Source organism: Carettochelys insculpta, chromosome 17, assembly GCF_033958435.1.
Source record: "Carettochelys insculpta isolate YL-2023 chromosome 17, ASM3395843v1, whole genome shotgun sequence".
In the NCBI taxonomy this organism is placed as follows: Eukaryota; Metazoa; Chordata; order Testudines; family Carettochelyidae; genus Carettochelys; species Carettochelys insculpta.
Genome location: NC_134153.1, coordinates 2,290,324 through 2,306,264, shown reverse-complemented (window position 1 = coordinate 2,306,264; position 15,941 = coordinate 2,290,324). Strand labels below are relative to the sequence as shown.

General features: G+C 52.6%; 1 protein-coding gene across 1 annotated transcript in view; it reads left to right on the top strand.

Moving 5' to 3' along the window:
* KIAA1755 (KIAA1755 ortholog) overlaps window positions 1–15,404 on the top strand; it is a 36,281-nt gene extending 20,877 nt beyond the window's left edge. The window contains exons 6-14 of the mRNA XM_075012141.1: window positions 907–1,000; window positions 3,960–4,046; window positions 5,466–5,582; window positions 6,407–6,505; window positions 6,948–7,096; window positions 9,093–9,231; window positions 9,584–9,703; window positions 10,705–10,896; window positions 12,074–15,404. Coding sequence (XP_074868242.1) covers window positions 907–1,000; window positions 3,960–4,046; window positions 5,466–5,582; window positions 6,407–6,505; window positions 6,948–7,096; window positions 9,093–9,231; window positions 9,584–9,703; window positions 10,705–10,896; window positions 12,074–13,135 — 2,059 coding nt within the window. The 3' untranslated portion in view covers window positions 13,136–15,404. The remainder of the gene's footprint in view (window positions 1–906; window positions 1,001–3,959; window positions 4,047–5,465; window positions 5,583–6,406; window positions 6,506–6,947; window positions 7,097–9,092; window positions 9,232–9,583; window positions 9,704–10,704; window positions 10,897–12,073) is intronic.
* The last annotated feature ends 537 nt before the right edge of the window (window positions 15,405–15,941 follow it).

The window sequence follows — 15,941 nt, the reverse complement described above, 5'->3', positions numbered from 1 at the left end:
TGACGAGACAAAACCTGGGGTCCCTGTGTAAGATGCCTTCATTTATACAGGCCTCTCTCTCAGGCAGGCTGACGCAAGTCAGCCATCTCATGCATATGCATAATCTGGGAGAGCAGTCTTAAGAACATGCATTTAGCACCTGCTTCTAGGTGGTACTTCCAAAGGCAGCACTTGCTGGTGACTCCCAAGGTGGCCATACGTCCAGTCTTCTTTCAACGGGCCCACTTCACAGGCTCCATTGTTCTTCTCACTGGTCTTGGATCTACCTTCTCCATACCTGGAGGTGCTGGTCTCCCACCTTTCCATTCACACCTCATTCACTCAATAGGGCAAGCAATTAAGCAACCCAAAAAGAAAGGGTGCAGAGAGTTTTGTCGTTACCTTACCTACTTCTAGGAACTGTTCTACAAAATAGAACTAAATTTCTATATCACAGGGCTTAGTACAATCATACGTAAAATGACTTGACAATATTTAAAAATGCCAATGAGAAGATAGTTAAAACAGAGATGTAGCTACACTACAAGGAGGTGGCACTGCCTCTCTCAGGGGACAGGAGGCCCTTCAAGCTCCCCAGCCTGACTGGCTGGGCGAGTGTGCTCAGACTAGAAATGCAGATGCCCCAGCGTGGGCAGAAGCTCAGGGTCTGACGCCCAGAGGACAGGATGGGCTTGAACTACTGCCTCTGTCCCAACGCCCATGTTGCTACCATGAGCCCATCTGCCTGAGCTGGGAGACTCCCTCCCCACGGCCGCGGCGGCGCAGGCACGGGGCCTTCAGGCAAGTGGGGCTTTTCCTCTGCTGCAGGGAGGCGAACCCCAGAGCAGCTGCTTAGGGGCTGCCACTCAATGAACGCCGTTTTCTTCCCTCCCGTGAGAGCTGACTGTGGCTTCTCTCGTTCTCTAGGAGGGAAGCCAGGGACCAAGGGTTGACCATCGTGGTGGATGCCAGGAGACAGCCTCCCTCTCCGACCCTGTATGCAGCATTCAGATCATTCCAGGTACCCGCAGGTCTCCGCACAGCAGGGAGCTTGCAGGGTGTCTCCAGCTAAGCACTGGCAGTTTGAGGGGACGAGTTCTATGCAGCTAATTGGCAAAGTTAATCACTCTTGTCTCGATAGCATCTCCACAGTCTGCCAGGAGAGTGTCATGGAGAGTGGGGACCTGTGAGCAGGTCCCAGCTGACCTGGCGCTGCTCTTCGGACAGTCTGTTTGCCTGCAGCGCCCTGAGACCAAGGTTTTGATCTCAGCCACACTCTGCCCTAAGCATACAGCTCCAGGATCATTTCTGCAGGCAGGCCTCAATCACCCACAGTTGTAATGCAGTGCATTTATCCAGGAACACTGAGTATCCCCTGGCCCCCCAGCACACTGGCCCATCCTCCTTTGTCCCGGTCCCAGTTACTGATCACAGAATCATAGACTCTTAGGGCTGGAAGGGACCTCAGGACTGAGTCCAGGATCAATCCCAATTAAATCATCCCAGCCAGGGCTTTGTCAAGCAGGGACTTAAAAACCTCTAGGGATGGAGATTCCATCACCTCTCTAGGCAACACATTCCAGTGCTTCACCACCCTCCTGGGGAAGTAGTTTTTCCTAATATCCAACCTACACCTCTCCCTCTGTAACTTCAGACCATTGTTCCTTGTTCTGCCATCTGACACCACTGAGAACAGCCTCTCTCCATCCTCTTTACAGCTCCCCTTCAGGAAGTTGATCCTCCTGGGCTGTCAATGCACCTGGTCCCCAGCTGCCCAAGCTCAATTCTGGGTTCCTCTCTCCTGAGTGTTTGGTCTCCAAGTTGCCGCTGCAGTTCTCTGCTTGCTACCTGTGGGTACACAGCCTAGTCTTACATGGGTTAGACCAGACTCAAGCACTGTTTATAGTCCCGTGGGCCACAAGGAATCATAGAATCATAGGACAATAGAGCTGGAAGAGACCTAAAAAAACCATTGAGTCCAGCCCCCTGCTTTAAGCAGGACCAAACCCATCAGATCAGCCCTGCCAGAGCTTTGTCGAGGCGAGACTTAAACATCCCCAGGGATGGAGACTCCACTACTCCCCTGGGTAGACCATTCCAATGCTTCAGCACCCTCCTAGTGAAAAAGTTTTTCCTAATGTTCAACCTGAACCTTCCCAACCACAACTTGAGACCATTGTTCCATGTTCTGCCATCCGTGACCACTGTGAACAGCCTCTCTCCAGCCTCTTTGCAACCTCCCTTCAGTAAGCTGAAGGCTGTTATCAAATCCCCCCTCAGTGTTCTCTTCTGCAGACAAAACAGTCCCAATTCCCTCAACCTTTCTTCATAAGTCATATGGTCACCCTCCACTGGACCCTCTCCAGTGTATCCACATCCTTCCTATAACTGGGGTCCCAGAACTGGACACAGTACTCCAGATGCGGCCTCACCAAAGCCGAATAAAGAGGAATAATCAAATGCTCACTGCTCCCCCGTAATCCTGGCCGGCTTAGTGCATGTAGCCAGGAGATGTGCATTGTTCCACCCCAGCCCGTCCGGCTGCATGCTTGAAAACCGTCGGCCTTGTGGCGAAAACCCTTTGCTCAAATCCCAGTCCAAGTCACCTGTCAATCGGGGTTGCACAGTCCGGGGCTGAATCTAGTCAGTGCCCCTGAGAATAGACCGATCTGCAGTAGAGCACCCAGGCCCTGTGCTCATGTCCAAGCTTGCCCTGTACACCTCCGCCTCTCCCAGCAGCTCCTAAGGATTCCCAGCGGGACCTCCTCCAGCCCAAAAGACACGCCCCTCCCCTCCCCTTCCCAGCCCTGGCTGGCAGGACCCGGGCCATGTATCTTCAGACAGGTGCTTAGCGCCTCAGAGAAGTGCCCTGCATCCCTACACCTGGGCTGAGATTTGCCACCGGGTCATAGCTCCCACCAACTCTGCCTTTTGCCTGGGTTTGCTTTTGGTCTCTTCATTTGAGTCTGAGCTCGTTTGTGGCTGCTCAGATAAGCCCCATGTTATTCCATCTGTCCCCAGCCACAAGGGGACATGTCCTTCTATAAGAGTGCAGCATCTTTTGTCGAAATGCCCTTCCCATGCTGCCTCAGGGATAGGGCGCTACCAAATTCACGCTCCTTTTCGGTCAATTTCATGGTCTAGGATTTAAAAATCATAAATTTCATGACTTAAATTTGAAATTTCAGGGTCTTGTAACTTTAGGAATCCCGACCAAACTCGTCAGGTTGTCGGGGAGAGGGGTCGCAAGATTGTTAAGGGTGATGAGGACAGCACTGCTCCCCTTATTTCTGCTCTGCTGCTGTGCTGCCTCCAGAGCTGGGCAGCTGGAGAGCAGTGGCTGTGGGCTGGGAGCCCCGCTCCGAAGGCAGAGCTGCCCCAGCAGCAGCACAGAAGTGAGGCTGGGATGTGTTGGTGTTGCCCCCTTACTGCTAGGCTGCTGCCTTCAGAGCTGGGCCCTCTGTCAGCAGGCGCCACTCTATGGCCGCTTAGCTTCGAAGGCTGCAGTGCAGAAGTAAGAGGCCATGGCATGGTATCGCCATTCCTGCCTCTGTGCTGCTGGTGGTGAGGTGCTTACCCCCAAAGATAACATTGTCCCTCTCCTGTCACTCCCTTTTGGGTCAGGGAAACACAGGTCTCTTCCATGAAATCTATACCATGTAGAGTAAAAACACACAAAAGACCCACTTGTGGGGTCCTAGACATGTTTCTTGTGGCCTTGAATTTTGTAGAGCCCCAGGCCTGGGAGGTGGACGCAGCTGGTATGTGAATGCACTAACCCATGTTGCTTTCTGGCAGGAAATGGTTTGCATTTTTTCTCTGGCTCCTAGCTAGCCCCAGCACTGACCTGCTGCTGCCAGGGGGCTCCCCCTCCCACAGGCACGTATTTCCAAATGCCGGGGCTGCACAACAGGGGCAGAGTAAGCAGAGGCTTCCCTGTGTATTGCAAGGAGTGACTTTCCTACCGCCCTCCCTTGCAGAGCTCGTCACCCGCCTCCATCCATGGTGTGTTGCTGTTGGCAGAGAAGGAGGTGGCTGCACACCTGGAGAAGTTACCTGGAATGCAGGTGGGTTGGAGCAGCGTCTCCTGCAGCTGCTCCTTAGCCTCATCTTTATACTATTTGCACTTTCTCTGTGAAGGAGAACAGAGTCTGAACTGATGGATGGTCCCTTCTCCCCATCAAGGGGATGGAGCTCGACCGACATGTTCCCCCCAGCCTCCTCTCTACCTGGGCCTAGCTCACAGGGGCTCCATCAGAGCCGGCAAGAGCAGTGACTAGATGGAGTCTATCTGTCCTGGTCATGTGATGTCATCATCAGAGCCTGGACAGGCCTCACCCTAGTCACAAAATACCCGGACCCTGTCTTCGGTGAGGAGCAGGGAGAGGCCCCTTCTCCTGGTCTGTGTGGTCGTTTCTATTGTCTGTCTTCCCAGCAGGTAATTCTCACAGCCCTCGCAGGTCTGATGGCGGTAAGGGGCTGCAGCCACGCTAGGGGAGCTGCACGCTTTCCCAGTTACCCCCATGAGCTGGACACAGGCATAGAATAATCATTCAGATCGTGAAAGAACTGAATGTTCCTTTAATGCTGCTTGGTTAATTAACATAATGTGAAATATTAATGAGCTCAATTAGCCAGCTTGGCTGTCCTGGGAGATTGACTAAAATGCCAGTGTTCTGCTGTGCATTCAAAACCCAGAACCCCAGGGAAGCAGAGCTGCTCCAGTGCCATGGACAACAGCTTTCCTCCCTGGGCCCCACGCAGAGACGGCTGAAGCCAGCTCAGCAGGCTGTGGGGATGAGTCCCCCAGGGATAGCACCCCAAGGTCTGAATTCAGTGGGCATTCACCTGAACAAGAACCGCGGCTGCACACGGACACCGTGGTCTTGAGAGAGGGGGAAAGCAGGACCTACCCAAACCAGCCCATTGATCTCATGAGCAGGTTCCCTCTAGTTTTGTCCATCCATGTGCAGAATAAATTTTGTTCTGTACGCCATGACATGTGTGAATGTGCACCACCCATAGACACACACTGCCAGCTGTGGGCACTTTGCCAATCTGCTAGGCGGCACCTGAATCTCTCCTGGGCAGCCACCCCAGTGCTCAGCTGGCCAGGAACCCAGCTGGTGAGCCAGCAGAGGGCCTGACTCATTTGCAATCAGTAACGAGCAGGCAGCTCCACTCACCACAGGGAGACGCAGCTGCATGCACTAAGTCGGCACATTGCAGGTGGGATTCAGGAGTCACAGGCCTACCAGGCAGGAATGGATGGATGGCGTCTCCGCTGGCAGCCTCTCCCTCTGGCTCTTCCAGCCTCATTTTGCAGAGTCAGGTGGCTGGTACAATTTGGAGAAGGAGAGGGAATTTCATGCCCAGCAGCTGCAGGCGTCCCCGGGGGAAGCTTTGCCAAGCCAAATTCTCACTCATCACTTGCCTTTGGAAGAGCTCACTGTCGGCTTGACACGTTGTGTCCCTCCCTCCTGCAGGTGGAGGTGCTGACGTCCCTCAGAGCGCTGGGCCGATATGTTGACAGCACCCAGCTGACACTGGACTTGGATGGTACTTTCCCATACTGCCACAGCCAGTGGGTTCAGTTTTTCCAGGTGTCTATTCTCATGGTCTTTAGCTTTCTCCTTGTGTGTGCTGTGCAGCTCTTTCCCTTCTGCAGCAGACCTGGCTTCTTACGAGGCATAAAACCCACAACAAAGATCACTGGTGAATCGCTGGTACCTTGGGAATGCAGGAAGACAAGTTGTGAGGATGCACAAGCTGCCCATACTGTGATAACTGCGTGACACAGAGCTGTGGAGACAGAGTGGATTTGGATGCAAGCTATGCAGCTGGGTGCAAAATAATAATTCATTATTTGGTGTATCACAAACATTTGTGTGTGGTGGGGGGGATTCCCTGAAACAACCATGGCTTTCACATTAAAACAAAAAGCAGTCAAGTAGCACTTTAAAGACTAGCAAAATAATTTATTAGGTGGTGAGCTTTCATGGGACAGACCCACTTCTTCAGACCATCGCCAGACCAGAACAGACTCAATATTTAAGGCACAGAGAACCAAAAATAGTAATCAAGGAGGACAAATCAGAAAGAAATGATCAAGGTGAGCAAATCAGAGAGTGGAGGGGTGTTACACACAAGATCAAGACATCAACAAGAAGACCCAGCATTGTAGCTCAATATCAATAGTGATGTGTATCTACAGTGTCTGTCTGTAATTAACCTTCCCACCTGGCTTATTGGCTGCCTTGTTGGTCATCCATACTTCCACCTGCTTCTTTCCCTATCAGCTATTAAACTAGTGTCCCTCTCTTTCTACAGCCATATGCTCAACCCCCTTTTCCCCCTCTCTTGCCACCCATCTGCCAGACTTCACGGTCCTGGGCAATCCAACCCACCTTTATTTCCTTCCCCGTAGAAACTGCATCCCTTTGTGGCCAGTCTCAAGCAGGCCTCCAAGCTCCTGCAGAGCTCCATCCAAGAGCTGGAGAAGGGCAACTTCCCCGAGGATATGCAGGTAACAGCCCTGCTTGCGGGTTCCAAACAGAACAGCCAGCAACCAGCTCCAGGTGCAGATATCCCCCAGAATGTCAGTATGTCCATTGCACTGCTGGGCCACGGACAATCATGACCTCCAGCTGCCCCGTGGCAACCCATCCCTCAGCAATGCCTGCCTACTGGGACAGCCAGAGGAACTTTCTAGGGGCGTTGTTGAAAAGCAGCCGTGAATCTCCCCCACCGCCTTTGCTTGCTACATGAGCAGTATTTAAGAGCAAAGAAGCAATTGTTATATTGCAAAATAATTTGTAAGCCATCCAGGTGCTGTTCCATGGCATGGCGCACAAGCTAAGGCAGGGCAGGCTGTGTCGGTATGTGGACAGGAGACCTGCAAGGGACTGGGTACAGCAGTCCCTGTCCTGGGCTGGAGACAAGCCTGTGTGTCTCTGACCCACCAACAGGAGGCTGCCAAGTGCTCGGAGAGGTACAGGGAGCTGATGGAGGTGGTGCTGAGCAACACGCAGCTGGTCAGCTTGCAGAGAGAAGGGGGGGCCATGCTGGCCAGGCTGAGGAAGGAGGCTTCCTGGCTGAGCTTCTCACCAGACATCAGGTACGGAGGGCCCTCCCTGCCCACAAAGAGGGACCTGAGATCTCACCCTACTGGCTTCAGGATGCTCGAGCCTTTGGCATTGGCCGAACTCCCATGGTCCCTCTTCCTCTTCCACTGATGCCTCCCTAGACAATGCAGCCCATTACCCACCAGCCCAGGCCCCTCACCAGCTGCTTCCCCACGCCCAGCTCCACCAGCTCCCACCCAGCCTCCGGGCCTGCACTCCAGGCAGGGAGGGTGGCTGCACAGTGATTGTTTGAGCAGGGCGTGGATTTTCTCCCTGGGTTTTGCTGGAGAACACAGGCATGTGGCCCTGGGAGGGAGAGGAGCTTGAGCGGCTGCAGCTTCAAATAGATGCTCTGTGGTGTTCGAGAGGCGGCTAGGTGGCGCTGCTCCCCAGTGATATCACCCCGATTCCAGCCAGGCCCAGGCAACATACCCAGCCAGCTTCCTCTGCTCTTCCTGAGCTTCTCTGCCTCTGTGCTTTCACACTGGCTGGGCTGGGGGTATTTCCATGGCCAGACAGCAGAGTTAGCAATGGCTGTATGTCCCTCTGGAATTGCTGGTCCTGTGCAATCCACCCGGCATTACGTCTGCAGCCTTGCTGCTATTCAGGGCTCCCCACAGCTGGACCATAGCACATAGCTTGTCCCAGGGTCTTCTGGTCTGCAGCCACAGGCTGGGCAGCTACAGATCCAGTGCGGGAGTTCCCTGACGTGCTGCCGGGCTTAGAAACATGTGCCACATGGCTCATTTTGTGACAAAGCGTCACCTACATAGTTATAACCCCTCGGTGACCTCCAACCTGGGGCAGTTTGCGAAGGAACAGGACTACGGCTTTTGCACTATTGGCATGTGATCTTCATAGAATCATAGAATCACAGGGCTGGAAGGGACCGCAGGAGTCCAGCCCCTGCTTCAAGCAGGATCAACTCCAACTAAGTCATCCCGGCCAGGACATTGTCAAGCAAGGACTTAAAAAACCGCCAGGGAAGGAGAATCCACCACCTCTCTAGGCAACACATTCCAATGCTTCACCACCCTCCTGGGGAAGTAGTTTTTCCTAATATTCAACCTACACCTCCCCCTCTGTAACTTCAGACCATTGCTCCTTGTTCTGCCATCTGACACCACTGAGAAGTTTCTCACTCTCCTCTTTAGAGCTCCCCTTCAGGAAGTTGAAGGCTGCTATTAAATCACCCCTCAGTCTTCTCTCCTGTAAACTAAACAAGCCCCCCCCCCAGCTGTTTCTCATAGGTCTTGTGCTCCAGCCCCTCAATCATTTTCCTGCACTGAACCTGCTCCAGCACATCCACATCCTTTTTATACTGGGGGGCCCAAAACTGGACGCAATATTCCAGATGTAGCCTCACCAGTGCCGAATAGAGGGGAACAGCCACTTCTATAGATCTGCTCAAAATGCTCCTCCTAATGTACCCCAATATGCTGTTAGCCTTCTTGGCTACAAGGGCACACAGTTTACTCATATCCGGCCTTTCATCCACCATAATGCCAAGGTCCCTTTTTGCTGTACTGCTGCTGAGCCAGTTGGTCCCCAGCCTATAACAGTGCTTAGGATTCTTCCATTCCAGGAGCAGGACTCTACACTTCTCCTTTTTGAACCTCATCAGATTTCTTTTGGCCCAATCCTCCAATGTATCCAGGTCACTCTGGGTCCTATCTCTGGATCCTATCTTCCTCAGCACCTAAGAGTGTGCGCTAGGGTCATTACCAAAACCCAGTTGCAGGAAGCACAAGGAGATCAGTCCTAGTTCCCCTGTGTCCATTAAATAGACAGTGATGCTCACTGGATCCCTTTCTTGGTTTCTTCATTCAGAATCGGTGGGGGGGGTGGGGAATCTGCATTGCACCTGACCTGCAGCATGTCCACCGCTAACTCTGGGCCCGGTAGCTGGTACTCCTGCCCACCAGCCACTGAAATGCTGCAGGTGAGCAGAGATGGGCCAGACAGACTTGTTCCCTTTTTGGTTCAAAGAAACAGTGTGGACTCAGCTGTGGGCCTCTACAATCAAGTGGAAGAAGAAGTTCACACTTTGGTAACAAAATCCAACAGCTGCCTGGAGCGCCTGGAGCAGCTCCAAAAGATCTGGGAGCTGGAGGCAGAATTCAGCCAGGTGAGTGCTTGCCAAAGACGTGCTGCCGGAAAGGACAGCTTGTGCCGTGGGTACCACGTGCCATGCACTGAACATCTCCAAGCCTAGGACCTAGTCACTAAGTGACGGGGCAACAGATTTGTTTGGTTCAGCTCTGAGTTGAATGAAGCACATAAACTTCTCTTCCCCCACCCTGGGCTACTGATACCAAGGGAACATGGAGAAGAAGAAGGTTTTCTTGGAGCCCTGCATTTTGTTCCTGGGTTACTGAGAAAAATATGGTCCCAAGCTCCATGAACTCTGAAGGCCACAAAGGAGGGAGGGGAAATTCCATGGGAAGCAGCTGCTGTTAACTATTCATTTCTTCTTACAGCTCAATTGCTGGATTGATGAAGGAGAATCTCGGCTCTGTGAGCTGAGCACGTGGGAAGGGAACCCGGACAGCCCTGAGAGATCCTACCAGCAGTTTAAGGAATTCTTCATTCAGGCTACAGTATGTTAGCGTTTGCTTTCCTGTTGTCGGTATCCTGGTTATAGCTCTATTGTCATGTCGGGACCATGGCTCTTGCTAGGGCTTTTGGCTGCATATTCGGAGTGAGAGCCGAAAACCCAGGATGAGAGCATCTCACATGTTATTGCAATTTTGTTTAAAATGGCCCAGTATTGGTACAGATCTGTGGAAATGCCAGGTTGGACAAGTTGAGTGATTGTGGGCCTGTGAAGGCTGGTGTGGTCAAAATGTAAGTGTCACGTCAAAACTTTGCAAGGAAGTTCCTGATGTAATACTGCCTAGTCCCAAAAGTGAGATGGTCCTTATACTCCTGGGCAAGGTATAGGCTCAGACCCTCGATACTCCCGCCTCCTGGTCCCTTCGCCTAGTCTCCAGCTTTGGAGGGAGGTCATTCTGGCCTAAGGGAGCTGCAGTGCAGGAGTCCCTCTAATTTTTTCAGCCGTAGGCAGAATAACTTCTGTTATGTGCACCACCAATAGGAGCTCAGGCTGCCAGCTGTAGGCACTCTGCTAATCAGCTGAGCAGCACCTGCATCTCTGCTGGGCTGCCACCCAACCACTTAGCATACAGGGAACCCTGGGGTGATGCTGCGGGCTGAAGTCCCCAGCAGGATTCTCTGGAGACTGAGGCTTTTGCTTAATGGACCCAGACAAGAAGCCCCGTGCGATGCACAGAATGAAATGGGGTACGAGCCCAGGAAGAGTAGAATGACACCCTTCATTCTTATTTCCTCCCAAGCTCGCATGATTCTTTCACTGGAGAAGCCCAGGACTAAGCAGGGGCCTTGGTGGGGCCACTCCCCCTCTCCCCTGCTTTCTTGCACACCCAGAAATAGTTTGCTGCCCAACCAGAGAACAGTCCTTTAACAGTGGTGCTGGAGTCTTTCAGCGGCAGAGCTCCTGGCCCTCAGCACACAGGGCCCTTAAGGGAAAGGCAGCAGAGCCTGTTTAGGAAGAAAGAGGTTTCCTTGCACCCTCCTTTAGGCTTGCTACCACCGTGGACTTGAGCTGTGCAAGAAAGCCGTGGCGGTCCAAGGCTCCATGCTCCCCGAGGCAGAAGCCTTCGAGGCAGCCAGAGTTACCACGAAGGCCAAACTGACAAGTTTCTACGCGAATGTGGAGAGGCAGCTGGCTGAGCTGGAAGCCCTGCTCAAGCTCGGCAGGTTCTCCGACGAGGTGACTATGCTAAGGGCCCCGTGCTCTACGCTGCGCTGAGTCAGAACGAGGCAGCATTGCTCTCAGCCCGGAGAGGGGAATCTCCCCAAGGCAGAGTTTGAAATGTGTGACCAGGGTAGTAGTCTGAGATCTCCCCTCCACCCCACCCCACCTCTTCCCTGTGCTGATTGCCTATAGCAGTGGCTCCCAACCTCCAGCCTCCCCTAGAGCACTGGCTCCCAACCTCTGGCTTCCCATGGAGCAGTGGCTCCCAACCTCCAGCTCTCCCTAGAGCAGTGGCTCCCAATCTCCGGCTTCCCATAGAGCAGTGGCTCCCAACCTCCGGCTTCCCATGGAGCAGTGGCTCCCAACCTCCGGCTCTCCCTAGAGCAGTGGCTCCCAATCTCCGGCTTCCCATAGAGCAGTGGCTCCCAACCTCCGGCTCTCCCTGGAGCAGTGGCTCCCAACCTCCGGCTCTCCCTAGAGCAGTGGCTCCCAACCTCCGGCTTCCCATGGAGCAGTGGCTCCCAACCTCCGGCTCTCCCTAGAGCAGTGGCTCCCAACTTTCTGCTAGTGTGGACTCCCAATCATTCCCCTGAAACTGTTCATGGACACCTCATGAAAGCCAATTCTAGCTGCTATGGCCACTTCATTACATGAAAAAAGAAACCACAGCGCTGATTTTCAGACAGCAATTCATAACATGGTTGGAAGATACTTAATTAAAAATAATAATTGATCATCACTTTGCAATTTATTTAAACCTCATTTAATTTAAATTTGTATTTTTTAAAACTTATTTTTGATAATCATTTTTATCTCTTTTTTTTCCCCTGTGGACCCCCTGCAATACCCTCGTGGACCCCTGGGGGTCCCCAGACCCCAGGTTGGGAAACACTGCTCTAGAGGCCATATTTTTCCAACACTGGAAGAGACAAACACAGGCCTATGGTTGTGAAGGAGTCTGTGCAGGACTCCAGGAAGTCAGGGCAAAGGGACTGCAGCAGAACAAGGGTGGAGACAAGTTACAGGGGGATAAATAAGCAAGAGGGAAATGAGATTTGTGGAGAGCTAGAAAGTGAACTAGCTGAGGAGAGTGGGGAAGGTGTAAATGAAGGTTCTTGCACCTGTGGTGAGCAGGACTATAGGGGAGGGGAGACCACCTGAACTCAACTCACAAACTTTTGCTGTTTTCTAGGTCACATTGCTGAACCTTGACTGCAGACATCATGCAGCTGGGGTAAAGCTGGGGGAGGGCCAGCCAGCAAGTCGCGAAGCCCAACAAAGCCTAGAGAAATGGTCGCAGCAGCTCTCTGAGCAGCTCTCAGCAGAGAGTTTCCAGGTGCTGAAGGTACAGGCCTACACCATGTGCAGCTGCAGAGGACTAGGAGAGTGGAACAAGACCTGTCAGATGTGTCAAGAAACCAGGCAGATCCCTGGGGAGACGCTGGGAAAATCCAAGGAGACCCAAGGGGTTGAGCCGGACCATCGTGGGGAGAAAGGTTCCTCCAGCTCAGCTGTTGCCAAATCAGGTCCCAGAGTCCAAAGTAAAGATCCTCATGTTTGCAAAGCAGCTCCCAACCCTGCCCAAGCATCAGCAGGAAGAGAGACACAAGTTACGGAACCAGGCTGCTGCAGAGCAAGGAGTGGGACAGAATTAAAACCACCTCTGTCTGCAGACTCTGCCCTCAGGGTAGATGCCGGGGACCCCTGCAGTTCTCAGCAGGAACCCTTGTTCTGCAGTTGCCAGGAGGCACAGGGAGGTGGGTGCGCATGTCAAGGCTGTCCGACAGCTGGCAGTAGGCCCCGGAGAGCCGCCCGTGGCGCTGATCTTGAACAGAGAGACCAGGCTCAGAATCCCAGCATGGCGGCTTTAGAAAGTCTCCATGTGGCACCCACTCTGAAGCCCCCTTTGACTTCCCCTTCCCAGGCCCGTGGTCCAGAGACTGGCCAGTTTCCTCTGGACAGTGTGAGTGAGTCCTTGGGAGAGGGGTCTGGCCCAGCCCCCAGCACACGCAGTCAGGAGCTGGGGCGTCAGATGCTGGAAGCAGCCCAGTACTTTCAGGTGTCCCGACATGGCAGCTTTTCTTCCAAAGATGCCGAGTCACAGAATTTGATCGAAGAGCCTTCAACACCTCATCCCATTCTACCCAGGGAACTGGTGAGCCCTCAACTGCCCAGGCCTGGGGGAAATCCCCTGGAAATCATATATCTGGAAAACCACCATACAAAGAGCCATGCAAAAGCAAATCCCAAGTAAAACCAGCACAATCCAAACTGGACTGGCTCTGTCTTTCCACTCCTGATAATCTTGACCACTGTGAGACTGGGCTACCCAGTGGTTAGAGCACAGGACTGGGCTACTGGACTCTAGTTCTTAACCTGCCATTGACTCATTCCTTTGCTTTCGGCAGGTTACTTAATTCCTCTCTGCCTAACTTCTACCCCTCTGCAAACTGGGGATAACAATGCTTACCTACCTCACTGGTGCTGTGAGGCTCAGTTAATCAACAATCTTCAAGTACTTTGTCATCCTCCACGGTGTAAGTGCGACACGCTGGTGGCGTTAACAGTAATGTCCTCATTCGGTAATTGCACAAGAAAAATGTAGGGTACAAAGAGACACTTTGGCCACTCCTTTCTAGCAGATATATATATATATATAGGTAGTCTGGTGTGCTGATGATGACATCTTGAGTTTGCACAGGCTCATTGTTTGCAGACTTGCACGTGGCTGAGGAGTCCAAGCTTTGAATGGCCTGGGCGTTCACACTGGGGGCAAGGGAATTGTCCTGGCTCTGTTGGTGCAGCTGCTGCTGTTGCATTCTTCCTCTCGTGAGCATCAATGAGGTGTAGGTGTTGCTGCTCTTCAAAGTTGTCATACGTGTGTCGTATGAGAGCACACCAGCCTGTTCAGTCTTTTGTGTGCTGCTCTAGTTGTAGACCAGTGTAATGCTGACAGACCTGGGTTGTCAGCCTCAGGGATAGACCCTGTAAGTATAGGGTCTAAAGCCCTGCACTCTACCACATGAGCTAAAGGCCAGGCGGCTCTCAGTCAAGCCTGTAGAGCAGAGACTTTACTCACCCCAGATGAGGTCTCAGTACCTCTGGGTACTACACCAGTATGAGCAATGTTGGCCTTCACGCAGTCTTTATACCTCTTGCAAGGCCTATCTTGATTCCCTTTGGGCCACTCCTTTCTATCAGATGAACGCTAATTACCCTGAGCCCATGCAGGAGGAAATGGCTGCACTAACCATGCGCCTCACACCTGAATTTTCCCCTCTGCACAGCTGTCAGGCCTTGGAGCACAAACTGGTGCCACAACAGAGCTCTCACCCAATTGCCTTCCTCCTCCCAACTCCTCTGCCTACCCACTGGAATTTCCTGCCCACCCAAATGATTTTGCTGCCTGCAATCCCTGGTTGATGGCACTGCTGCAGCTTGTTTTGCAATGTTTTGTCCTGGTTACATCAGGCTAATCACAACAATGACCCCCAAATCCGGAGCTCTCCGTGTGCAGCAAGGCAGAAGGAATGGCTTTCCAGTCGGCTTTCAGAGGGGCTTGGTGTCTGGTCCCAGAGCAAACAGAAATCTTGCTGGGCTGCTATTCCTCCTGCAGGAGGAGCCAGAAGAATAAGTTCAAGGTGGGCACCAAAATCCATTCCTGATGCATCTTCTCCTGGGAGCCCTACTCAGTCTACGCTGAGTGGGCCAAAAAATAAACGGCAGATTCTACTCCTCGGAGGCTGCACTCACAGGCCATTCCCAGCAGAGGAGGATTTACTGTCCATAATCCCAGGGTAGAAATGTCAGATTGGCTCCTGGATAGACTTCTAACCATGCTTGCTCCACAGCTGTGCACTTGTCCCTTGCATGCACTGTTAGAGCCAGTATGGGCAGGTGACAGTGGTTAGCAGTTTGCACACCCTGTTACCAGTTTTCACGTGTCATTGCAGTAATCTCATGTCTGACTTGTTTGAAAGTCCGGCCCTGGGTGTCTGTCTGGGAAGGGTGGTCTTGACATCTCTGGTATTTTTAACAAATCATTCAAATCCAGGCTCACCTCTCACACTGACCCATCTCCTCCTCCTCTTTCCCTTCCCCTCAGAAGTTCAGAAGGGTGGCCTTCAGAAGTCCTTGGTTCCCTTCTCGTGTCCAGGTCTGGGGGGACTCAGGTCACTGTCATTCCTGGACCATCCTGGCCATTAGTCTGTCCCCCTGTATGAAGACGGGGAGCTGTGACCCAGGAGGGACCATGAGCTCACCTCCTCTGGATCGAAAGCCCCCAGATTTCACTCTGCTGCCCTGGTTTGAAACAGCCAATGTGTGGGTGGCCAAAGTCTCTTCCAGAAAGAAGTGTCCTGCTCCTGGCTCATGTTCTGCCTTTGTCCTCTACATTAATGAGCCATTAGGACCCAGGACTTACACACTGTGCCAAGGATCAGAGGGGTGGCTGTGTTAGTCTGTAGCTTCAAAAACAACAGGAAGTCCTGTGGCACCTCATAGACTAACGGATATTTTGGAGCATGAGCTTTCATGGGCGGGCAAAGACCCACGTCGTCAGATGTGCAAAGCAGACTGAATTTGGACACTAGTTCATTGACAGCTGTTTGGTCTAGCCCCAGTGGCTCTTTTCTCCACCTTGTCCAAAATGCTTGCCTCCCTTTTAACAACAAGCACGGGAGCCAGTACCGGTCCCACCAGTGCTGGCGACACAGACCAGTCAACCCCCTGCTCCAGTCACTACCCCTCTGTTTATAGCTCCAAGTATCACGTTACCTCTCTGCCCCAGCAAGGTGCTGGGATTGCCTGGTGCACTGTGACAACTAGAGCCTTTTCAGAGTCCCTGCTTTGCATTGGCCCCCAGGTGTTAGGCACACCCTGCATTTCTGTCCCTAGACACAGAGCTGTGCATTTGGCTATGCATTTGACAAGCTTAGCTGAAATGAACCCAGCACACCAGGTAACCCTGATGCTGTGTCTGGAAGCCTTGTCCTCAGTGTCTTTTACCACTCACTGAACCTGTGTGTCATTTGCACATTTTATTGGCAATAAGTTTATAT